The sequence below is a fragment of the Geotrypetes seraphini genome, chromosome 3, assembly GCF_902459505.1.
Source record: "Geotrypetes seraphini chromosome 3, aGeoSer1.1, whole genome shotgun sequence".
In the NCBI taxonomy this organism is placed as follows: Eukaryota; Metazoa; Chordata; class Amphibia; order Gymnophiona; family Dermophiidae; genus Geotrypetes; species Geotrypetes seraphini.
The window spans coordinates 205,022,791-205,048,115 of NC_047086.1; the positions used below are offsets into that span (position 1 = coordinate 205,022,791).

The window sequence follows — 25,325 nt, forward strand, 5'->3', positions numbered from 1 at the left end:
TTGGACCTAAAATGGCCCTCATTTAAAAATTAGTGGAGACCATTGAGTTTGTGTGGCTGTCAGGACCTATTGCTTTGCTTTGACTCTTGCCAAAGGCAACCACCTAGTCCAGGGGTAGGCAATTCTGGTCCTCGAGAGCCAGAGCCAGGTCAAGTTTTCAGGATATCCACAGTAAATATGCATGAGATAGATTTGCATCTTAAGGAGCCAGTGCATGCAAATCCATCTCATACATATTCATTGTGGATATCCTGAAAACCTGACCTGGCTCCAGTTCTCGAGGACCGGAGTTGCCTGCCCTTGACCTAGTCTTACCTAGTGGTTTGAGTCAGCCCTACAGGCAAAAGACACATTTAGCTAGGCTTAGTTTATGAATGAATCTGCCTTACTGTAGTGTGAAGTTTGTAGTTTTAACTTCTTACACTGAAAGTCCCAGAGTAACAGAATGTGGTGTCTGAAACTCGGAGTGAGATCTCTGCAAGCTCAGACTGATGGCAGTAGAGAAGGAAGTGCCCTTCCAGTTCTTCTTTTCTCATTAAACAGTAAGAACTAAAATAGCATTTAAATAGAAGAAATGTAAAGTAAAATAATAAAGGAGAGTCTACCACAGAGGCATATTAAGGGGGGGGGAAGCAGTCCACCCCAGGTACAAGCCATGAGGCGGGTGCTCCTGGCCTTGGAGTCATTGGCGTCTAGTCCCCCCCGGCATCTCGCTTCCCCCCTGGCCTCCCCGCACCATTTACCGTATAGAAGCAGCCTGCAGCAAGATCACAATGCCAGCGATCTTTGTGCTGCTTCGGTGCTGAATCCTGCCCCGCGGTCCCACCCCCTCCTCTGACATCAGAGGAAGGGCGGGATCACGGTGGAGGAAACAGCACCGAAGCAGCGCAAAGATCACAGGCATCGTGATCTTGCTGCAGGCTGCTTCTATACGGTAAATGGTGTGGGGAGGCCAGAGGGGTCAGCAATCCTTCGGGGTGGGGGCCTGAGCAGTATTTCGGGGTGGGGGTGGGACGAGCAGGCCTTCAGGGTGGGGCAGGCAGCCAGGCCTTCAGGGGGGATGCAGGCCTTCAAGAGGGGGGACAGGCCTTCAAGGGGGCGGGACAGGCAGGCAGGCCTTCGGGGAGGATGCAGGCCTTCAGGGGTGGGATGCAGACCTTTAAGGGGAGGGACAGGCCTTCAGGGGAAGGGGGCCCCTGGTGTAGAAGTACACGGAGGGAAGGGGGGGTTCAAAGAGACGTGCATATGCCGGACTTTGGGGGGGAAGAAATAATGGGTCTGAAAATAGAGGAGAGGGAGAGAGATGATGGACCATGGATTTAGGGAGGGAAGGAACAGAAAAGGAGAGAAGTTGGACACAAGGGATGGTGTGGATGGGAGGATAGAGATACTGGATAGGAGGGTAGTTGGGAAAAGAAAGGGAGAGATGGAGGACCATAGGGTGGTGGGGAAGGAGGGAGAGATGCTGGATGAAAGGGTAGTTAAGAAAAGGTGGATCTGTGGAGGGAGATAAAAAAAGGAAAGATGCCAGACCTCCTGGGGAGGACAGAGATGGCAGATGGATGGTTAGCACGGAGAAAGAAGAAAGAAGGAGACCCTGGCAAGCAAGTTATCAGAAGACAACCAGAGCCTTGGACCAACAAGATTTCAAAAATAACCAGACAACAAAAGGTAGAAAAACTAATTTTATTTTCTGTTTTGTGATTACAATATGTCAGATTTGAAACGTATATCCTGCCAGAGCTGGTGTTAGACCGCAAACGTGAGCTAGGATTTAACAGAGAGAGGAAAAGTCCTTTTTGTTTCTTTATTTTATTTACACCACAGTGCCAGTATGGTTAGGAGAAGCCAAAGTGGGGTGAAAAGCTATAAAATAAACCAACCAGGATGTTTGAAAAAAAAAAAAAACAACCCCCCCCCCCCCACCCAATTGGGCAGGAAAATCTAATTGATAAACCAATTCAATATGCTGAATCGACTCAAAAAATTTTTTCCCCTGAATCGGGCAGCACTAGTTTGTGCTACTATCTTAGACTTTAGGACCTGGGATTGGAGAGAGATGGCATCCTCAGTACTTTATAATGCAAGTGAAACGAGGATTTGGTCAGACTTTTCAAGGGTCTGCAGAAGAAAAATATTGTATAGGCCAGGGACATGAGACAGCAGGAAATGGGAACTTTTCTTCCTTCTATTTTTGTGAATGGCAAGGCTGAGGATGTCAGAGAGGTCAGTCAAAATATGTGCTTTATAAAAAAATATAATAACGTGTTTTATAAAGTTTATAAGCATTACTGGCCTACCTGGTGAGGTGTTCCTAGTGGTGGTGGTGGCGGCAGCGTGTCAATGTGTTGAGAGGAAGAGGTGGTCTGAGAAATTCTGCTGAGCAAACTCCGGGCCCATTTCCACCCCCCAGTTAGTCTACTCCACTCAACTGGTTCACACACTGAGTGGGTCTTTGGGTGTTGTGCCTGGGTAGTTGTTTTGGGATCTCTTCCAGTGATTTGTCAGTATCTCCTTGTGGTCCAAGGAAGGAAACTTTGTTAACCTTAGCATTGACCTACAGAATATGTTTGTAACAGCACTGCTTGTGTGGCATTAGGCTATGTAGTGATCGAAAGAAAAAAAAAAAACAGACCTTTGCACATTTTTGCACTATATGGTGGGTGTATGAGGAGATTCACATTTCCTGCACAGCTAAGTCCGTGCGAAGTTACCTTGTGCTGTATTTGACATCTAGCAAGGTCTCTGTTTGGAAGGAAAGATCTAAGCTTAAAAATGAAGTGGCCAGAAGTTATGGTAAAAGCAGATAGCATAGCTGGTTTTAAGAAAGGTTTGGACAAATTCCTGGAGGAAAAGTCCATAGCTTGTTAAGACATGGGGGATGTGTCTGCTTGCCATTGATCGGTAGCATGGAATGTTGCTACTCTTTGGGTTTTGACCAGGTACTAGTGACCTGGATTGGCTACCATGAGAATGGGCTACTGGGCATGATGGACCATTGGTCTGACCCAGTTAGACTATTCTTATGTTATGCTCGCATCTGTAGGGGCCTTTGTTTTCACTTCTTATTTTAATGTATTTTTTTCTGGGAACTTATCAGTGTTTTTATAATGGGAACAAAAATGGAAGAGAATTAATGTGTGTGGAATGGGGGGGGGGGAATAACTAATTTCTTCAGCTAAATAATTTAATCCACCTCAACCAGACATAGGAGAACTCACGCATCATTCACACACCCTCCAACCAAAAATGTCAAAAGAAAAAAACTGTTCGACAACCTCCTAGCCATTCGAGCTGCAACACTCGACCCCCAACTCTACAACCTATTGACCTTGACCACAGACTACAAAACCTTCAAAAAAGAAATAAAAACCCTTCTATTCAAAAACCACATAAAACCAAACTAACACAATCAGAACTGTCCCAAGCATCACCTGCAACTACTCCATATGTACTTCTAATGTCATGACAATTCAGACATAATTTGTTATGTTATGTTAGGAATAATGGTTACATATATGAGGTTCAATAAAAGAAAATTTTCACTGCCTATTTCTATTATGACCATTTATTCCGTTTCATGGTTATTACAAAAAATATTTTTTTTATAGGGGCTGGGTGTCAAAAAAATGATGGGCCCTGGGTGCCACAAACCCTAGGTACGCCACTGGTCTACCAAAACCCCTTCTATTGCTAAGTTACTACTTCTCCGCGCTGCTAGCTGTACATTAAAACATTCAGGAGATAGTCCCTGATCAGTAGAGCTTACAATCTAGTCGATGGACAAGTTGGGGGTTTAGAGGCCGAAGCCCCGAGTCTCTGGTATCCTCTAGCAGGGGCACTAGGAGGAAGCGCCGGCCTTTCCTCCAGCTGGATACACCCGTTCAAGCTAGCTGCCCCTTTGCTGTTACTGAGTCCCCGCTCCCTCCCACCAGGTGAAAGACTTCTGAGCCTTCTCCGGTGGCGCCTCCTTCCCCGACTGAGGCGTGTGTGAGAGGAGCGAGAGAGACAGACCGCCGCATTTCCTGATGAGAGGGCAGCCGGAGAGGTGCTACGTGTTAAACTCTCGAAACTGAGAGCAGCATCCTGCCCGTCCCAAGGTCACCGCTCTCCTCCACCCACTCTCGCCCCTAACACCGCCAGATCCGGACTTAAGAGACAGGTAGGCTGCTTTTCCATTCAGAGAGGAAGTCGTTTCTACCTTCCTTAAGAAGCAAAGTGAGCCCTTCCGATTCGTACACGAGGGAATTAGTTTACTGACGAGAGTCTTCACCTGTTTTATTTCTGTGCTGATGTGAGAGGGAAGGGGAGTTTTAAATCCTTAAAGTTAAACATGTATTCGGATTATTCCAGTGGTGGTGTTAAAAAAAAAAAAAAAAAAAAAGTTGTGTGAAGAAGTGGTATTTAAAAATTATTCTTCAAGTCTTATCTGTGGGGAAAAATCAGTTTTATTTTAGTATTTTGTGAATTATGACTCAAGCCAGATGCATTGAAGGGATTTTCCTATTTTGTGCGAAAAATGCTTAGTTACATATGATATCTGTCCCAAAGTGTTTTATAGTGAGGTGGAAGACCAAGTTGTTTAAATAATTAAGAATAGCTTAATAACTTGCCAGCAGTGTTAACACTGGCAGAAATAAGGACTGGCTTGTGGCTGTCTGTGCGCTGGTTAAAGAAAGCCAAAAGGCAAAGAGACCCCCCCCAGGCAGGGACTGGACCTAATGAAACAGGAGCAGGGGTCAGATGGATACGTTTTCCACTCAAAAAACTTTTATTCAAACTCTTTGACTTGACCCCCCCCCCCTACTTTTGGTTGATTTGGCTGTCTGTGCACTGCCATGTGGAAGGACCTGGTTTCTGCCCCTGGGCCAGTAGGGGAAGGAGTCCTACTTATCTTGAGATGGTAACATTTATGGCCATGCTCAAGATCCATGGTGGTTGAATTATGACTACTGTAGATATTCACAATTCTGTATTTAAAAAAAAAAAGCACATAATACTGTATATAGTCCATTCTCCTTGCAGCTTATAATATAGCCAAGGTAAACAGAGATAGATCAGAGGCTTTGAACTGGGACATCAAGGCCATGACTAAGAAGAACTAAAAAGTAAGTAGTTCACGGCTTTGGAACTAAATTGAGGATATTGGATCATGTCACACAGCTACTCAGAGAATTGCACTGGCTCCCCAATAGAAAAATGGATTGATTTCAAAGTATGCTGCAAAGAGGGACATTTTTCATAATGTGTCCAAGTCCAGCTTTGTGCATTTACAACTAGATGTCCAAAGTTGGATATGGAAAAACAGCTTTTTTCAAACATCCTGGACGTCTGAACCTTTTTCTGAAAGACTGCCCACTTGGACATCTTTGGCTGACAATACTTATAACTTTATGTAGCATTTTTGACCACAGATGTGTCCAAGCATCTAAGGCAGACTATTTGGATGTGGGAAGGGCCATCATTGTATTAGACTGGCTACACAGGCATACCAACAGAGCAGTGGGACCCTTTATGTGAACTTCACATAAAGGGTGCCACATGTGCATCTTGCCAAAAAACCCTTAGAATTTAGGGGTGAGCCCTCCAAAACTCTCCCAAAACCTACTATACCCACCTGTCTCCCACCCCAATAGCCCTTATGGCTGCAGGTAGCATCTGTGTGGAAGTAGAGTAGGATTTTGGTGGGTTTTACTGGCCTCTCACTTTCCACCATAAACGTAGTGGTTACAGTGTCTTATGGGCCTGGGTCCTCCTCTCTATGGCTCACTAGCCCATCCACCGTGCTTCTTAAGACACCTGTGTAATGTCGTACTAGGCTTTCCTATACCAGATGCTGCTATTCTACAAGATAGGTATGTACTCTTTAAATAGAATATTTTGGGGGTGGGAGGGGGGGTCTATGCATTAGGGGAGTGTAGGGCAGTGATTATCTGGTCAGTTTGTACACTTTTGGGGCACTTAGATGCATCTATGACAGGTCTAACTCCGGGCATCAAAGTTCCATCTAGGATGTCCTGGGAAAGCTTTGATTATCGTTACAGGACATCCTGGTCTAAGCCCATCCATAACACGCCTCCCAACACACCTCTTTGAGCTCTGGATGCACAGCAGCTTAGAAGTTCTGCTGGATGTCCAGAAAGTTACTACTACTATTAATTATTTCTATAGCGCTACCAGACGGATGCAGCGCTATACAGTCTCAAAGAAGAGGAAAACTGTCCCTGCTTGAATTCAGCATTTGGACACCCCAGCTTTTAGGACATCCAAGTGCTGGATTTTGGTCATCTGGATGTGTTTTTTTTTTTCTGAGCCCCATAGCCTTAAAATCTCTTTATGGAGATGTCTTGGATGGCTTTCCCAGATTCACAGAACTATTAGGCAAAACTACTAATCATCCAGTGATATTGTTTCCATCACTAAAAGGCATGAAATATAAGAGCTCCCACTGCAAATTAATTATCAAACAACAAAAGTTTGGAACTCTCTTCCCACAATGATTCAAACTACTATTAAATATAGGGAAAGGGATTTGTGTACTGCCTTTTCGTAGTTTTTACTACCATAGTCAAAGCAGTTTAAATACAGGTACTTCAAGCATTTTCCCTGTCTGTCCCAGTGGGTTCACAATATATCTAATGCACCTGGGGGCAGTGGAAGATTAAGTAGCCCAGGGTCACAAGGAGCAGCACAGGGTTTGAACCCGCAACCTCAGGGTGCTGAGACTGTAGCTCTAACCACTATGCCACACTCTCTTCCATATACTGTCTTCAGAAAACAACGGAAAACATAGCTCTTCACAAATCCCAATGAGGGATGCAACCTAAATTAGACTCAATCAAAGGTCTACTCTACAGAACTGAAACCCTTGAAATCACTATCTATGAATACGATATTATAACCTTAGGAACCTAAGTGTATGCCAAAACAGCAACTTGATCATAATGTATTATATAAATTGTATTAAAAGTTTTTGGGTTGTGGAATGAATTGTCTGAGTTTCCATTATTTCCTATGCGGAAATTTGCTTTGGTTTACATTACATTACATTACATTAGTGATTTCTATTCCGCCATTACCTTGCAGTTCAAGGCGGATTACATCCAAACTAAAACAAGAATTACATTAAAAATTTGAAGGAATAGAATAAGCGATGACATAAATTTTTTTTTTTTAAAGATAATAAAAATGTCAGGTAAAAGAGTTACCAACGGGAAGTAGAAGTCTTTAGGAGATAGGAATAGGGTGAATTTTGGGGTTTTAGTTAACATTTGGTAAATAGAAGAATATTAGAGAGTATTAAGGGTATAGAGAGTGTTGGATGTTGGGTTGGGATTGGTCGTGCTGGATAGGTTTTATGTATTTTTTGAAGAGTATGGTTTTAGTATCTCTCTTGAAGGTTTTGTAGTTTGTAGTTGAAGATGAGTCCTTTGGATTACAAACGGTTGATAATCAAAGATAATCCTAAATGGAGGAAAAGATCTCAGATAAACCACTAAGGGAACATGTGTTTTTTCTCCCTTAATTATGTGGTATAGGGTTTCTTTCATCGATCAAAAAACCTCCATTAATAGCAAATAGCTAGCCATTATATTCATTTATTTATTTTTTAACTTTTAAACTTTTTTATATTTAAATTAATGGCGGCTTATATAATATTTTATTTTGAAATGACAATCATATATAAATAAACAGCAGAAAAGAAAATTACTTCTCTGCAGTTGAAGAGAAGGGTTAAAGTGCTCGAGTGCTTCAATAAAGTGCAGGAGTATCAGCGCTGAAAAATTGCACGAAAAAGAAGATAAAGTGCATAATGCTGGTTAATATTGCACAGTATGACTGCTGCTACTAATAATAAACTATAGAAGAACACTTATCTGTAAAAACAGATCCAGAGAGCCAGTAAAGTGCAACGTGCTCATAGGCAAATCAAACTGGTATAGCACAATACGCTCATAGCACAACCCTCTCTAAATTCACTCTCAACGGGTCCCGTTTCACCCGAAGAAGGGCTTCATCAGGAAACAAGCTGAATTTCTCGTGTGGATTTAATTCATCCCAAGTTTAAAAGTTAAAAACTAAATAAATGAATATAATGGCTAGCTATTTGCTATTAATGGAGGTTTTTTTGATCGATGAAAGAAACCCTATACCACATAATTAAGGGAGAAAAAACACATGTTCCCTTAGTGGTTTATCTGAGATCTTTTCTTCCATTTAGGATTATCTTTGATTATCAACCGTTTGTAGTTCTTGTTTTCACATTTTTGATATATTTTTCACCATCCTGTTTGATAGTTCCTTTGGATTACAAGCATACTTCCGGAACGAATTATGCTTGCAAACCAAGGTTTTACTGCATGCTGAGTTATTGCAAAGAACAGAGAAAATACAAAACTTTTCTACTCCTTTTCCTTGGATCACTGATAGCAGATAGCTATCTGAAACCTTAGATAATGTTTAACATATTGTCTAGGACAGGGGTAGGCAATTCCAGTCCTTGAGAGCCAAAGGCAGGTTTTCAGGAAATCCACAATAAATGTGCATGAGATAGATTTGCATCTCAAGGAGGCAGTGCATGCAAATCCATCTCATACATATTCATTGTGGATATCCTGAAAACCTGACCAGCCCGTGGCTCTCGAGGACCAGAATTGCCTACCCCTGGTCTAGGATGAAGTTAAGAGGTGTAGGCTCGGGAGTAATCTAAGAAAATACATTTTTACAGATAGGATGGTAAATGTGGGAACAACCTCCCGGAAGAAGTGGTGGAGACAGAGACTGTGGGATTAGAGAATGACACAGTGACAAAATTCATCACCATTCCCGTCACTGTGGATAACCATGGGAAACCATCTCCATGTCATTCTTTAAGGAGAGAGGGTAGAATCGGAGTATGAATGGGCACAAACACAGACCCTCAAGCCTTGCATTGAAGAATGCTGGTATAGAAGAACGGGATTGTTTCCCGCAGGGAGTGGTGTACCTAGGGTAGAGGCACCCGGGGCCCATCATTTTTTTGATACCCCACCCCATGTAAAAAAATATTTTTTGTAATGACCATGAAATGGAATAAATGGTCAGAATAGAAAAAGGCAGTGAAAATTTTCTTTTATTGAACCTCATATATGTAACCATTATTCCAAACATAACATAACATAACATAAATTGTATCTGAATTGTCATGACATCAGAAGTACATATGGAGTAATTGCAGGTGATGCTTGGGACAGTTCTGATTGTGTTAGTTCGGTTTTATGTGTTTTTTGAATAGAAGGGTTTTTATTTCTTTTTTGAAGGTTTTGTAGTCTGTGGTCGAGGTCAATAGGTTGTAGAGTTGGGGGTCGAGTGTTGCAGCTCGAATGGCTAGGAGGTTGTCAAACTGTTTTTTTCTTTTGACGTTTTTGGTTGGAGGGTGTGTGAATGGTGCGTGAGTTCTCCTATGTCTGGCTGAGGTGGATTGAATTATTTAGCTGAAGAAATTAGTTACCCACCCCATTCCACACACATTAATTTTCTTCCATTTTTGTTCCCATTATAAAAAACACTGATAAGTTCTCAGAAAAAAATACATTAAAATAAGAAGTGAAAACAAAGGCCCCTACAGATGAGAACATAACATAAGAATAGCCTAACTGGGTCAGACCAATGGTCCATCATGCCCAGTAGCCCATTCTCATGGTAGCCAATCCAGGTCACTAATACCTGGTCAAAACCCAAAGAGTAGCAACATTCTGTGCTACCGATCCAGGGCAAGCAGACACATCCCCCATGTCTTAATAACAGACTATGTTTTCCTCGAGAAATTTGTCCAAATCTTTCTTAAAACCAGCTACACTATCTGCTTTTACCATAACTTCTGGCCACTTCATTTTTAAGTTTAGATCTTTCCTTCCAAACAGAGACCTTGCTAGATGTCAAATACAGCACAAGGTAACTTCGCACGGACTTAGCTGTGCAGGAAATGTGAATCTCCTCATACACCCACCATATAGTGCAAAAATGTGCAAAGGTCTGTTTTTTTCTTTCGATCATACATAGCCTAATGCCACACAAGCAGCGCTGTTACAAACATATTCTGAAGGTCAATGCTAAGGTTAACAAAGTTTCCTTCCTTGGACCAGAAGGAGATACTGACAAACCACTATAAGAGATCCTAAAACAACTACCCAGGAAGAACACCCAAAGACCCACTCAGTGTGTGAACCAGTTGAGTGGAGTGGACTAACTGGGGGGTGGAAATGGGCCCGGAGTTTGCTCAGCGGAATTTCGGAGACCACCTCTTCCTCTCAACACATTGACACGCTGCCACCACCACCACTAGGAACACCTCACCGGGTAGGCCAGCAATGCTATAAACTTTATAAAACATATTATTATATTTTCTTATAAAGCACATATTTTAGCTGAACTCTCTGACATCCTCAGCCTTTCCATTCACAAAAATAGAAGGAAGAAAAGTTCCCATTTCCTGCTGTCTCATGTCCCTGGCCTATACAATATTTTTCTTCTGCAGACCCTTCAAAAGTCTGACCAAATCCTCGTTTCACTTGCATTATAAAGTACTGAAGGATGCCATCTCTCCCCAATCCCAGGTCCTAAAGTCTAAGACAGTAGCGCAAACTAGTGCTGCCAGATTCAGGAAAAAAGCTTTCGATTCGATTCAGCCTATTGAATTGGTTTATCGATTCGATTTTCCTGCCCAATTGGGTGGGGTTTTTTTTTTTTTTCCAAACATCCTGGTGGGTTTATGTTATAGCTTTTTCACCCCCCCCCCCCCCCTTTGGCTTCTCCTAACCACACTGGCGCTGTGGTGTAAATAAAATAAAGAAACAAAAAGGACTTTTCCTCTCTGTTAAATCCTAGCTCACGTTTGCGGTCTAACACCAGCTCTGGCAGGATACACATTTCAAATCTGACATATTGTAATCACAAAACAGAAAATAAAATCTTTTGTTGTCTGGTTATTTTTGAAATCTTGTTGGTCCAAGGCTCTGGTTGTCTTCTGATAACTTGCTTGCCAGGGTCTCCTTCTTTCTTCTTTCTCCATGCTAACTATCCATCTGCCATCTCTGTCCTCCCCTTCCGTTTCCCTTCCCTCCCCCGGATGTCTGGCATCTTTCCTTTTTATCGTCTCCCTCCACAGATCCACCTTTTCTTAACTACCCTTTCATCCAGCATCTCTCCCTCCTTCCCCACCACCCCAGGGTCCACCATCTCTCCCTTTCTTTTCCCCACTACCTTCCTAACCAGTATCTCTATCCCCCCCCTCCACACCATCCTTTGTGTCCAAGTTCTCTTCCTTTCTGTTCCTTCCCTCCCTAAAACCCATGGTTCATCATCTCTCTCCCTCTCCTCTATTTTCAGACCCATTATTTCTTCTCACCCAAAGTCCAGCATATGCATGTCTCTTTGAACCCCTCCCCCCTTCTCTCCGTGTACTTTTACACCAGGGCCTCCCTCCCCTGAAGGCCTGTTCCCCCCCCATAAAGGTCTGCATCCCACCCCTGAAGGCCTGTCCCCCCTTGAAGGCCTGCCTGCCTGTTCCCCTTGAAGGCCTGTCCCCCCTTGAAGATCTGTCCCCCCCTTGAAGGCCTGCCTGCCTGTCCCTCCCTTGAAGGCATGTCCCCCTTAAGGCCTGTCTTCCCCCCCAAGGCCTGCCTGCCCACCCCACCCTGAAGGCCTGCCGCCCCCCCCCCCGAAGGACCACTCGCCCCCCCCCACCACGACCACGACGAAGGACTGCTCATCGGCCCGGCCTCCCCGCACCATTTACCTAGGGAAGCAGCCTGCAGCAAGATCGCGATGCCAGCAATCTTTGCGCTGCTTCGGTTATGTTTCCTCCGACTGCGGTGGAGAAAACAGAGCCGAAGCAGCGCAAAGATCGCTGGCATCGCGATCTTGCTGCAGGCTGCTTCCCCAGGTAAATGGTGTGGGGAGGCCGGGGGGGGGGGGAATCCAGACACGGGACCCGGATGTCAGGGGCTGAACAGGACGCAGGGAGGGGAACCGGACCGGGAGCACCCCCTCAGGGCTTGCACCTGAGGCGGACCGTTCCCCCCCCCTTGGTATGCCACTGCCCGCAGGGATGGTTATAAATTTTGTCACAGTGTCATTCTCTATGTAGGATCTCTTAGCAGGGGTAGGGAACTCCGGTCCTTGAGAGCCGTATTCCATTCGGGTTTTTAGGATTTCCCCAATGAATATTCATTGAAAGCAGTGCATGCAAATAGATCTCATGCATATTCATTGGGAAAATTCTGAAAACCCGACTGGAATACGGCTCTCGAGGACCGGAGTTCCCTACCTCTGTCTTAGAGAGAGGAAGAGATAATGGTTACTGCAGATGGACAGACTAAATGGGCCATTTGGCCTTTATCTGCCAATATATTTCTTACAGTGCAAGAAACTAAAAGCACCCTGAATGTAGAATTTTTATTTTTTGCAGTACCATATGTATGTGTGTATTTGCTTTTAATTGAACAAAAAATGATCTGGAAGCCTGGATAGTCACACTCGAGCAGTATAGGGCTGGAATTCTATAGTGACTTACTTAATTTGGATTCACTAAGCTAGGGGTCTCAGACTGTGGTCCTCTCTGGTCACAAACTGGTCAGGATTTGAGGATATTATTAATGATTAATGTATGAGAGATTCTGTGCCCCCATGCCTTTATTGTATACCAATCTTTCTTGCACATTCATTATGGATATCCTAAAAACCTGAATGGATTTTGGTTCACAATGATCAGAGTTTGGCACTAAGATAATCTGGAAATGCTGTATACAGGTTAAAAAAAAAAAAACCCCAAAACTCTGTAGCTGAGGTATTTTAATTGCATTATTGGTGATAGCAAAAGTTGGATTTATTATTATTTTATGTCCCAGAAATTTTCTTCCAGCTCAGCTGAACCAATCTCTTTGTTTATAGTGCTGTGAGCTTTAATTTGTACCCACACAGTGATTTTTGACTCTTATTTTATAACTATCTACCTGGTCCTTGGCTGGAAGCCACAAACTATGACTTCATCTAGAACAGGGGTGCCAAAGGCCCTCCTCGAGGGCCTCAATCCAATTGGGTTTTCAGGATTTCCCCAATGAATATGCATGAGATCTATTTGCATGCACTGCTTTTATTGTATGCTAATAGATCTCATGCATATTCATTGGGGAAATCCTGAAAATCCGACTGGATTGCGGCCCTCAAGGAGGGACTTTGACATCCCTGGTCTAGAACTAGATGTGTTTACATTTTAAATCTGACCTACAGGTGTCTCACATGGCTAAGACCAGTGAAAGTCCTTGGGTTAAATGCCTCAGATGCTCGGAAGTGGAAATAAATCATCAGAGGGAGGCATATATCTGATTATATAGGAGCTTATTTTTCTTGCTCTTATTGAGTGTTCCTACCTTCCCTCAAAAAACAAAAGGAATTGACCCCAAAATATCCACAAAGAAGAAAATCCAGAGAAAGCCAAAAAAACTCTGTGGAGTGACAATGTTCCCAAATGGACTTTATTTGAAAGTATCAAAGTTCCAAAGGTACACTAAAATCATCCATATAAAATAATTCCATTCACATAAAAGTAAATCATCCACAAAAGAGCCTTAAAGGACCTAGTCCGCTAGGGATACAGGACCCAACTTGGTCCGCTTTCGACAAAAAGTCTTCTTCAGGGGTCACTGGGGGTCCTATAAAGGTGAATACGTGGGAAACAATTGTGTGGTGAACAGGAAGTGAGACACTGCTTGGATGACTCAGGAATCGGACATTGAGCCTCAGAATAAAAAAACAGATTTTTCCACCTGGCAGCATTCAGCACATTGTAGCGTAGATGAGCTGAGACAAGAGAGGGACTGAGGGGCAGATTCTCAAAACTAAAATCTGCCTGCCCTGCTCTGGTATGCCGCGCCCCCTCCCAGAGAAAAAAGCAGGAGGGATACCAACTCCCTCCTGCCATCAGTGTTAAAACGGGAAAAAAAAAGCAGCACGGCATTCCCCCCCCCCCCCGACACGGCCCGGCCCAACACGGAACAGCCAACCCTGACACCAAATTTGGGAGCAGGAGGGGTGCTCAGTCACTCCTGCTCCTAGGCCTTCCACCCCCCCTGGCCCACCCCTGGTCGGCCCAGGCGGTCGGGCCCTGCCCACTCACCCTGCTACCTTTACAATTGTTGGGAGCAATAGGGGTGCCCAGTCCCTCCTGCTCCTTCGTAGCAGGCTCCCAGCAGGCTCCCATCTACTGGAGCAGGAGGGGTGCCCCGACCCTGTTCCTGCTCCTATGCTGCTGAAAATCTTCGGGAGAAGGAGGAGGAAAGTCCTTCTCTCTGGCCAGCTGCTGCCCCAATAGCGGCCTTAGGCCCCACCCCGGCGCATCATCTGATGCACATGAAGAGGCCTAAGGCACTGATTGGCTGAGGCGCATCAGGCTTCTCCCTTTGGAGGGGTCTGAGCACCTCAGCCAATCAGGGACTTCCTTAGGGAGGAGTCTAGGGAAGTCTCCAAAGGCATATTTAGAATCTGTATATATTGTTCCCTCCTTCAACAATTATAAGGCCTGATTGAGGTCCTATAACTCACAGGTTTGGGCTGACCAAGTATTGAGTAGCTGTCCCACTTCTATCACCTGTTGCTCATCCCCATCTACAATTGCATAGCCATTATGTCTTTTTCCTTCCACTACTTTTGAGGAGTCATCAATAAACAACTGGCGGCCTTTATGCAATGGCATATCTTCCAAATCCATGCGTATTTTGATTTGGTATTGAATAATGTCTAAGCAATTGTGTTCGAGTTGCTCCCCGTCCACCATTTCTCCCTTCCATAGAAAGGTGGCTGGGTTGAGACAGATGTTGGTTGTTAGCACTAAATCATACTTCAATATTCTGTAATCGGTCAGCCACCTCCCAACCCTCTGGTTTAGAAGTCAATTTTATGCTCTCTTTCACTAGGAGGGCTGTAATGGCAACTGCTTGCACTCACTCAGGCCATCGTCATGAAACAGGATCTAGTAGTTTTGACAAGTATGCCATTGGTTTCCCTTTCCAGGTATGGATCAAAACTCCTAGAGCTGCTTCCTTGTCTACTATAGCAAACAAGTGGAAGGACTTGTCTAGGGATGGCAACGCCAGTACTGGGGCCATGATCAGACTCTATTTTAAGTCCAACACCAATCTCTCCTCCTCCTCTGTCCACTTTAGAATGTTTGGCTCGTCCTCCAGGAGTTTAAGGTATAACTAAGGTGACCATATGTCCCATTATTGGACCGACCGTCCTGTTGTTTTACATGGTCTAAGTCACAACGTCCAAGTTCCGTCGATCCCAGCCTGTATAACTTTCGGTTATACAAGCTGTATGACTAAGTCTAAGCCGGCCCACGTCCTGCCCAACTCCTGCCCTCAACACTTCTCCCGAAACGCCCCGTTTAGCTTTGGTCGTTCAGCAGCACTATGAAGGCCTAGGTCATTTAGAAATACGTCCAAAACCCGTTTTTAGTATCAGCACTTGGACATATTTGAGAAATGTTCGTCCAAGTGCCGACTTAGGCTGGTTTTTGGATGTCATTTCTTTCGATTATGAGCCCCATAGTCTCTGCAGTTCCTTAAGAGAAGCAGACCCTTATGGTCTCAATATTCTCTCGCTACTTCCCTTCCCTCTATGTACAAGTACTGTATATGTTATGAAACCTGTGTGCATTGTTTCAGCTAGTGAACCGAGTGCACCTTTTTGTGTGGAATTTTCACACAGGTTAACTGCTTAGTTACCTGAGCAAATCCCTTTGAAAATTGTTTCATCTTGTCTCTTCTCTGTATACATTCAGAGACATCAAAGAACATCAGATATTGTATGCTGATATATATATTGCTTGCTGATATATATATTTCATTTGCAAAGTAATGACACTTAATATTTCTAGATTTATATCCTGGACATACCAGCTGAAAAATTTCACTTTGGGATGGTCCACCCTTGGTTTCTCTGAAGTTAATTGAGTGAACATGAAAGTTTATTCTAGCACACCTAATACTGTGTCACAAAAAGAAGATAACCCTAGGGATATATAATAACACTAAAGCAAGGGAAATAAAGTTGCCCGGTAAGTGGATGAAGCTCTGAGTTATTTTGGGAAGGAGTAATTGTATTTTTCATTTACATCAGTGTGAGCTACAGATTTTTGGCACTTCAGTATAGTCGGAAATATAAAGATTGCAGTGAACAAGGATGTGTTACTTGTGGGGCATTTATTTGCCAGCTATCAACCCTTCTGTAGTATAGATAGTGAGACCTTTGATTCCCTTCAGGCTACTCTCTCCTTGGTCTACTGGTAACAGAATACTGGACCCAGGGATCTCCAAAATGACGGAGTGTTTTGTAGTGCAAGGTAAGTGAACTGAAGTTCAGTGATCGCCAGATAATGTGGTTTAATAAAAAAGCAAATGTAGACAGTGGCCTTGAAATCTTTAAGATGGTGGGCTACCCTAGGACATAGGAGCCAAGTTTCAAAATGATTGGGGAGTGGAGTGCTGAATTTGGCCAGCATTACACCTTCCTGGACACAGTGTGTAAGAACATAAGAAACGCCTTCACCGGATCAGACCGAGGTCCATCTAGTCCGGTGATCCGCACACGCGGCGGCCCATTTAGGTACTCCTTTATGGAGACCCGGATTTACCGTATCCCTCAATATGATATGCAAGAAGGTATGCATCCAACTTGCGCTTGAATCCCAGTACAGTAGTCTCCTCCACAACCTCCCCCGGGAGTGCATTCCAAGGGTTTGTCCAGTTTTGGGTTACTCGAGCACTTCGTCCATGTGGAAAGGCGTCAGTTATGCTTTGGAGGGAGCTACAGAGATCTTGATAAAATGAAGTAACAGTGGGCTAAGCTAAAAGGAACTATGCATAGGGCCAAATCTATATAATGCCTAAAAAACTGATGCCAAAAAGACAGCACTTAGTGCGATTCTACATAATGCCTCCGAATTTATTCGTAGTTTATACAATCATGCTTAGCACCAGTACATGGGACTAACCTTTAGGCGCATCCGTTTAGGCCAATGAAAATCAGGCCTAAATACCTACGTTTAAATTGCTTGCGGATCGGGCCTATTCTTTAACAGTGCACCAGACTTTTAGGAACACCCATGACCAGCCCATGCTCTTCCCCCTAGCCACACCCCTTTTGAAATACACACATTAGAATTTATTCGCATCACTTTATAGCACAGTTCTTCAACCGCCGGTCCGCGGACCGGTGGCGGTCCGCAGGAAATTTTTGCCGGTCCGCGCAGGGCCGGCAAGATTGACTCACTTCAACTTCCTGCCGGTCCGCGCAGGGCCGGCAAGATCAACATGTGAAGCGTGCGCTGGGCCGGAGAGATCTTGGGGAGCCTCCGACAGTGGCTTTCTCCCCTCTCTGCAGCTCTCCTTTACTTCCTAGCGCAGCGATTCACGAAGGCAGCCTCGGGGCTTTTGCTGAGTCGGCTGCCTCTGATGATGCAACTTCCTCTTTCCTCAGAGGCGGCGCGACCCAACAAAGGATCCGAGGCTGCCTTCGTGAATCGCTGCACTGGGAAGTAAGAAGAGCTGCTGGGAGGGGAGAAAACCACTATCAGAGTCTGGGACAGTGTTCCCATGCGCTCACTATTTTCAGTGGCGTCGCTCATGCTTCTTCTGGTGTCGCTCACTCGAGCGGAGGTGAGAGAAAGCGGCGGCGGTGGCGGTCTGCCCTGATCGCCTAAGATGCAGCAGCGGCGGCTCCTTTCATGATCCCCGTAATCAGTGGCGTATTAAGTGAGGGGCGGTCCGCCCCTTGTTCTCATTGGTGTAACGCCGGCCCTGCAGCTCCGGACTTCCCCACACCTGCCCCCCCTTCGGATCGCTATTATTTTAAATGTTATAGCGGCGGCGCTGTATCCATCAGTGGAGACGTCTAACCTCGGCCTGCCCCGGAACTCTTACTGCAACAGTGACTTCCTGTTCCTGCCTAGACGGGCGGCTGCTGCAGTAAGAGTTCCGGGGCAGGCCGAGGTTAGACGTCTCCACTGATGGATACAGCGCCGCCGCTATAACATTTAAAATAATAGCGATCCGGAAGGGGGGGGGGAGTCCGGAGCTGCAGGGCCGGCGTTAGAGGGAGTAAGAGCTGATGGTGCCGCAGGGTCCCGCGGGGGGAGGGAGGGAGGAAGGAAAAAGAGGAACCGAAGCATGGCAATTTTGGGAGAGCAGGTGTGGGGAAGTCCAGAGCTGCAGGGGAGAGTGTTGCGGTACCCAGCTGGAGGGAGAAGGAAGATGAGGGAGGGAATGAAAGGAGATGCCAGGGCTTGGAGGGAAGGAGGAAGGTATGCCAGACTAAGGGAAAAGGAAGGGGGAGATGTGAGAGCATGGAGGGGGAGCGAAAGATGGAAGAAAAGGAAAGGAGATAGATGCCAGAGAATCAGGGAAGGGAAGATACCAGACTATGGGGTTGCAAAGGAAAGAAAGGAGAAGAGAGAGATGCCAGAGCATAGGGGATGGGGTGGTGACAGAGAAAAAAATGGAGAGGTGGCAGAGCTGGCTGGCTTTGGGGGTGGGCAAAATCTGGAAGACAGTGGGGGGACATAAGAAAGAGACAGAGAGGGCAGACGCTGGAAGGAAGAGAGTGAAAAGAAGATTGAAAGCAGAAACTAGAGACGACAAAAGGTAGAAAAAAATAATTTTATTTCTATTTTGTGATTAGAATATATCAGATTTGAAATATATATCCTGCTAGAGCTGGTGTTAGACATAACTGGGGACTGCAAAGCCCAGGCAGTGCTTCTTTAGCTTCCAGCTGGCTTATGGCGCTCTCTGACCAGGGGGCAGTTGCCCTAGTTGCACTCCCCTAAAACTATTCCTGTCATGTGTGACTGCAGTATTCTGTTAGCATGATATTTCTGTGTAGCATTCTGTAATAATTTGGCTTGTTCAGTTTTCTTGATAGTAGAGGGGATATATGTGAAGGGGAGGGGAGACAGGGGTTTTGTTGATCCTGCTCTGAATTATTTGTATTTGTAAAATGACAATTGTACAGAATATTGCTTCTTTTTATACTTTAATAAAATACATTCAATATAAAATCATAACTGAGGCTTGTGTGGATGGGATCAGATGATTTGTGGGGACCGACTCGCGGAGATGGGGCGGAAACGGGGTTTTTAAATTTTAGTCCTAGTAGTTTGCCGGTCCACAAAATAATTCTTTTTTTTCTGCCGGTCCACGGGTGTAAAAAGGTTGAAGAACACTGCTTTATAGAATATGCTTAGAAAGTTGTGTGCACAAATTCTAGTTAGTGGCAATTATTACCTGTAAATTGCCAATTATTGGTGCTGATTGGTTTGTTAAACAATTAAGTTGTATGTGCAAACTGCCATTGTGCACGGATTTATGCATGCAACATTGGCTGTACTATACAGAATCAGGGCAATAATGTCCAAGCTGGGTTGAGTCAATACTTTTTTTCCAGAGTTAGTAATGCCAGACCGACCTGAAGTGATTCTGTGTGTTCCCAGCAGATGAGACTCTTCTGATTTACAGAGTATGTGGCTAAAAAGATAAGGCAACCCACCCCCTAACATTCCAAAGAGCACAAGGTATCCCAGAAAGAAGAGGAAAAAAACTTGGCTTCTGTCTAGATCCATCTAGTATGCCTACATTATGGTATCCCATCTTGTGGTGGTTGTTTTAGGATGGCAGACCTCAGGATTACCCTACTAAGCATGGCAGCCAGCTACGGTTGCCGGCTAGTCTTAGCTCAACCCAAAGAGAACAATTTAGTCCTGGTTGTACCCCTCTTGTATGCCTGGAGATCATATGCCATATGTGCTATGGTGGGGGGGGGGGGGAGGGCAAGCAGAACTGTATGAGTGGTTTTGGGTTTTCCTGTGTGATTTGAAAACCCTTATTCAGAGCTCTGTGCTTGGCAGCTGCCTGTTAGCTCATTACTATCTATGAATGCTTCCCATTCACAGTCCGAGGACCTGGTCTGTTTTCTCAGCTAACATTTTGTGATAGATTAAATTGGCTTGCCTTCAGCTGATGGCATGTCTTGGCAGTGCACCTTGCAGCAGCCTCTCTTCCACAGAGACTTGAATAGAATAGACTGTTCTTCAGAGGGGGCCAAGTACATTCATTCTCTTTGCACAAAAGCCTTGTCCACCTATGGAAGCTGGAGATAACCTTACACAGCTAATGGCCGGTGTCTGATTGAACTGCAAGACTGTATTCGTGGCTAGGTTTTCCTAGTGAGCTGAAGAAGAATAAAAACTAAATGTCTGCTAAAACTTTAAAGTGGTTGGTGGGCAAATGGTAAGTAGGATCTAGGGAATTGCTGCTATTAACTTAGGATGCTTTTTCTGCTGCTATTAACATAATGCTTTTTCTGCTGGAAATAGAATGTCCCATGGAAATAGCTGGCCTTCTATCTCACACTGGTTTTCTTTGTAGTTCATATTCTACTTATTTTGTAGTCATTTTTTATAAATTTAATTTATATTGTATACCACTCTGAATGCATATCTATGGAGTGGTACAGGCAGTCCCCGAGTTACAGACACCCGACTTAAGACAACTCGTACTTAAGAACGCGGTTGCAGCTTCATTTGACTTCACTGAGCAATATTTCCAGTGGCATGGACTCCTACACTTCTCCTGTAGCAGATTCAGGAATGATGCATGACCACATTAAGAATAGTGTGTAGTTGTGCATGTTGTACCTTAGAGGGAATACTGGTAGGGACAGTCGGCCCTTATGTCAGCTGGGAGCAGAGGCAAATGGCAAGAATCTTAAAATCTACAAGTTCTGAGTTGCATACAAATCCGACTTAAGAACAGCTTTAAAAACGTAACTCGTTCTTAACTCAGGGACTGCCTGTATATGGAATAAAAATGGAACATGCTTGAACTTGAGCTTTTTTCTTTTTGCACATAGTTCCTGCTTAGTGACTCTAGACTACAAACTACAAGGTGTACTCTTTTTTGTAGCTGATGCCTCAGAAAATTGACCAATCATTTATTAAGCAATATCATGTAACTAGTGCCTGCTTAATGTCAACAGAGGTATAAGGCTAATCTTTCACCTTATCTAGTTAAAGTATGATTCTAAAAAAACACAGTGACAATGTAGGGGTAGACCCTGGCCTCCCTAGTTGAAAAATGCTGCCAGAGAATGGATAAAAGTGTTCACAAAGGTAGTTTATTATATTACATAAAACAAAATAACAATCCAACACTGCACCAGAGCTTTGTAGTGATGATTGGACTCGACAAAGGTCTATGTTTCAGCAGAAATAACTGCGCCAGGAGTCGCAACATCTGGAAAGTATCGAGAGGATGCAATCATTGTTGTCAAGATCTTATTCCTTGATTGGGGCATTGACTGGGGAAGTTGTAATTCTATTTAGAGACTTTCTATATGTTGTGACCCCACTGATGCAGGAGTGCCGAAACATGAACCTGTGTTGAATCCAATTATCACCACAAGCCTCTGTTGCAGTGTTGAATTGTTATTTTATTTGTTTTTGGTAATATAATAAACTACCTTTGAACACTATATCCATTCTCTGGCAGCATTTTTCTCAACTAGGGAAGCCAGGATCCACCCCTAATTCGTTGCTCTTTTTGCTGGCTTAGCTATGTAGCAGTTGGTTATGTCTTTGCCCTGTTTGTTAAAATATGATGATTCCACTGCCTGAGCAGAAAAATAATTTTTGGGAAGTTCAATTTAAATATGGCATGTGTTCCATTCTTTCAGCATGCAGCCACACCTCTCCTACTGTATTCTGGAGTTGATGAAGGGGGTGGGGGCAACTTCAGCTTGTCTGCGGTGTTCTTTGCTCACATGTTTAAAGACAATAGACTGTTTTCAGTCCAATTTTTTATATGTGAGTTTGCAAACCATTGGACCCCTGAGGAAGGCGTGTTCGCCGAAACATGGACCGTGTAGGGTTCGGTTGGATTTTTATCACTGTATTTTTTTATCATTGTACTTTTTAAATTGAATTTTCATGGTTTTTTATGTCAGTGTTTAATAAATTATCTCCAGAACATCTGTATCCACAGTTTTTGTTTTTGATTCCACTGCCCTGAGCAGAAAAATAATTTTTGGGAAATTCAGTTTAAATATGGCATGTGCTCCATTCTTTCAGCATGCAGCCACACCTCTCCTACTGTATTCTGGAGTTGATGAAGGGGGTGGGTGGGGTGGGGTGGTGGTCACATATTGTATTGTAGATGCTTTGTGCAGAGGCAGGAGCCAAACAGACCTTGCAGGGCCTGATCAATAAAAACAATAGAAGAAATAAGGAAGAGGGAGGTGACCGGGCAAAGAGTGACAGAGAAGATGCATAAATGAAAGAGAGATGGGAGAACTTCATCCTGTCACACGGCTTATTTTGTTGATTCACTGTCTATATCAGTGGTTCTCAACCCTGTCCTAGGGGACCCCAAGCCAGTCGGGTTTTCAAGATATCCTTAATGAATATGCATGAGAGAGATTTGCAAATAATGGAGGAGACAGGCATGCAAGTATGTCTTATGCATATTCATTAGGGATATCTTGAAAACCCAACTGGTTGGGGTCCCCTAGGACAGGATTGAGAACCACTGGTCTATACTGTAGGAATTGCAGGTCCAGAGGTCCTCTAGGAGTAAAGCCAGGGCTAGCGATAACATGGAGCTAGTGGGTAGGCTCTCTGCACACTTGAATTACTATTTCTGATATCTCTTTTAGGTCTGGTGAAGCACTTGAAATAGTGACAAGAGTTCCAGCTTCTGCTACACTCACAACTGGGCCTTCAGAACACTTGTGTTGAGAATAATGATGAGGAGATACTCTAGCCCTGTGAAGCTTGTGGCTGTGGGTGTGGTATTTGGCATCTTTGTCTTCTTTTTACACAGCGATACTGTGGAAAGGAGCCACGAAGAGCTCTTTCTGGAAAATATTATTGACACAGAGTACAAACTGGAGAATGAAGAATATGAACAGGTCGAATCCTGCCTCCTAGGGTACTACACTCAGGCAGAACTAAAGCCGTTCATGGAACAGCCACCACAAGACCCCAAGCATCCAGGTGGCAACGGAACAGCTTTCATTCAAGAGCAGTGGTCGATGGAGGAGTCCGAAGAGAAGAATCGTGGATTTGAGAAATATTGCTTCAATGTCTTTGCTAGTGACCGAATCTCACTCCAAAGAAGCTTAGGAACAGACAGTAGGGCTGAAGAGTAAGGTCCTTTCTTTTTCCAGTGCAGTTGTGTTGCTTTTTCTAAATGGTCAGCTTCTTTTTTTTTTTATAAATCTTTATTCATTTTTAAAACTCACAATAAGCGTAACATAAAATACAATCATTTTATACTTTAATATCTCTTAATATATCATCAAATTCTAACTCGCATCAAATATCCCCCCTTCCTTATACCCAACAATTAATTATAAGCATAAAAAAATCATAAAATATTCCCACCCCCCTATTCCACCCTGGACGTGTATGAACAAAAGGGAATATTTATTCTATGCAGTAATTTCAATCTTTACAGTACCTTGTTAAAGGCTCCCAAATAACCTGAAATTTCTTAAAATTCCCCTGCTGCATGGCAATTACCTGTTCAACCAATTCGTAACCAAGAACTCTTAATGCCTTACCATTTACGCTTCCTACATGTACTCAATGCCTCTACTCTGTGTCTCACTCTGATTCACTCCCACTCAACTTGTATCCGCCCTTCTCCACTTGTACTCGACGACGTCATTGTAATTATTTTCGCTGATTGTCCAGCTCTTCTTGTTGTAAACCGCCTCGAAGTACCATGGCTTTGGCGGTATATAAGAATAAAATTATTATTATTATTATTACCCTTTCCATTTTGAATATTTGACATAAAGAGTTCCACCAAAAGCTATAATTCAGCCTATCCCAATTTTTCCAATTATTCGTAATCTGTTGTATGGAAACCCCTGTCATAATGAGTAGAAGCTTATTATTATTAGAGGATATTTGGCTTTTAGCACTCATTGACATGCCACCGGATTATCTAGCAAATGCCACCGGATTATCTAACAAACTATTTGGTCAGCTTCTTAAATAGAAAAATGCATATGAAGCAAATGGGCAAAATGTTTATTTTCCCTTAATACTGCCATGTGGCATGTGCAAATTGACCCTCACTTCACTCTACTAAGGATTCTTATTTGCTTATCCCATGATAAAGGTACATGATCCTTTATCTGAAATGCTTGAGACCAGAGACTTTTTAGATTTTAGAATTTTTCGAGTTTTGGAATGGCGGTGTCAATAGTGGCTGCAGTGATTCATATTTGTTGTCTTCTGCGGCCCCGCAGGCTCTTCTCTGTCACATCCTGCCATGCTGACATCACTTCCTGTTTCTTCCCCAGCTGGACGCGATAGAGAGAAGCTTGCGGGGCTGCAGCAGGCAATGCATGTGAATTGTTGTGGCCACTGGTGACACCTCAGAGGTACACCAGTGTGAGTGAGGTAGGATGAAAAATTGAAGTAATATCAACGTAGAGTAAATTCTTTAACTTTGGGGCCAGGTTTCCTTTTTCTCCCATGTTTATTAAAATTATGTTTACAGTGGTCAATACAAATGTAACACAGTGAGTAAGCATTATCCCCAAAAAATATAACAAGTATAGCCCTAATTAAACATGGACTCTAACTTCACAAACTGTCTTCATAGACCCTGCCCAAACCCCTCCCACCCGGCCCACCATGCAAACAGCAACATACACTATTTCCAGTCGTGAACTGTCCTGACACAGAAGCAAACTACTCAAATTATATGGCAACTCTTACAATGATTCTCTCCCGTGTATATATAAGTCCCATACTTTATGAAAATGTTTTAGGTGTCCATATTTGGAAGCTGTTAATGTCATTATAAGGCAAAAAAAAAATCACATTTCTTCAACACCTGACTTATGGTGGGTGATTGCAACATATCGGAAGAAACAACAATCAACAATTTTCCAGCAGTAAAAAGTTTACAAGCAAAAGTATGCCTATACTTCAAGACACTTATAGGCTTTATATGCAATAGGCAATACTTAAGATCATATGGATAATTTTCTCCTGTAATGAGTGCATAGATTTGCAAAGGGTGATTTCCAAAATCTTTGTATTTTGGGTCAGGTCCACCAAATATGGTACAGGTCACCTTCCTCATTACATTCCCTCAAACATTGTGGACTTGCATTCTTATGTATCATTCTTATAAGGTTAGGTGTATAATACTACTATTACTACTACTACCGTGTTTCCCCGAAAATAAAATAGTGTCTTATATTAATTTTGG

At 43.6% G+C, this 25,325-nt stretch overlaps 1 protein-coding gene across 3 annotated transcripts in view; it reads left to right on the top strand.

Moving 5' to 3' along the window:
* The first annotated feature begins 4,041 nt into the window (after positions 1 to 4,041).
* GALNT6 (polypeptide N-acetylgalactosaminyltransferase 6) overlaps positions 4,042 to 25,325 on the top strand; it is a 195,452-nt gene continuing 174,168 nt past the window's right edge. For all 3 annotated transcript variants that reach the window (XM_033937281.1, XM_033937282.1, XM_033937283.1), the window contains exons 1-2: positions 4,042 to 4,162; positions 22,747 to 23,237. In XM_033937281.1, coding sequence (XP_033793172.1) covers positions 22,834 to 23,237 — 404 coding nt within the window. In that variant the 5' untranslated portion in view covers positions 4,042 to 4,162; positions 22,747 to 22,833. The remainder of the gene's footprint in view (positions 4,163 to 22,746; positions 23,238 to 25,325) is intronic.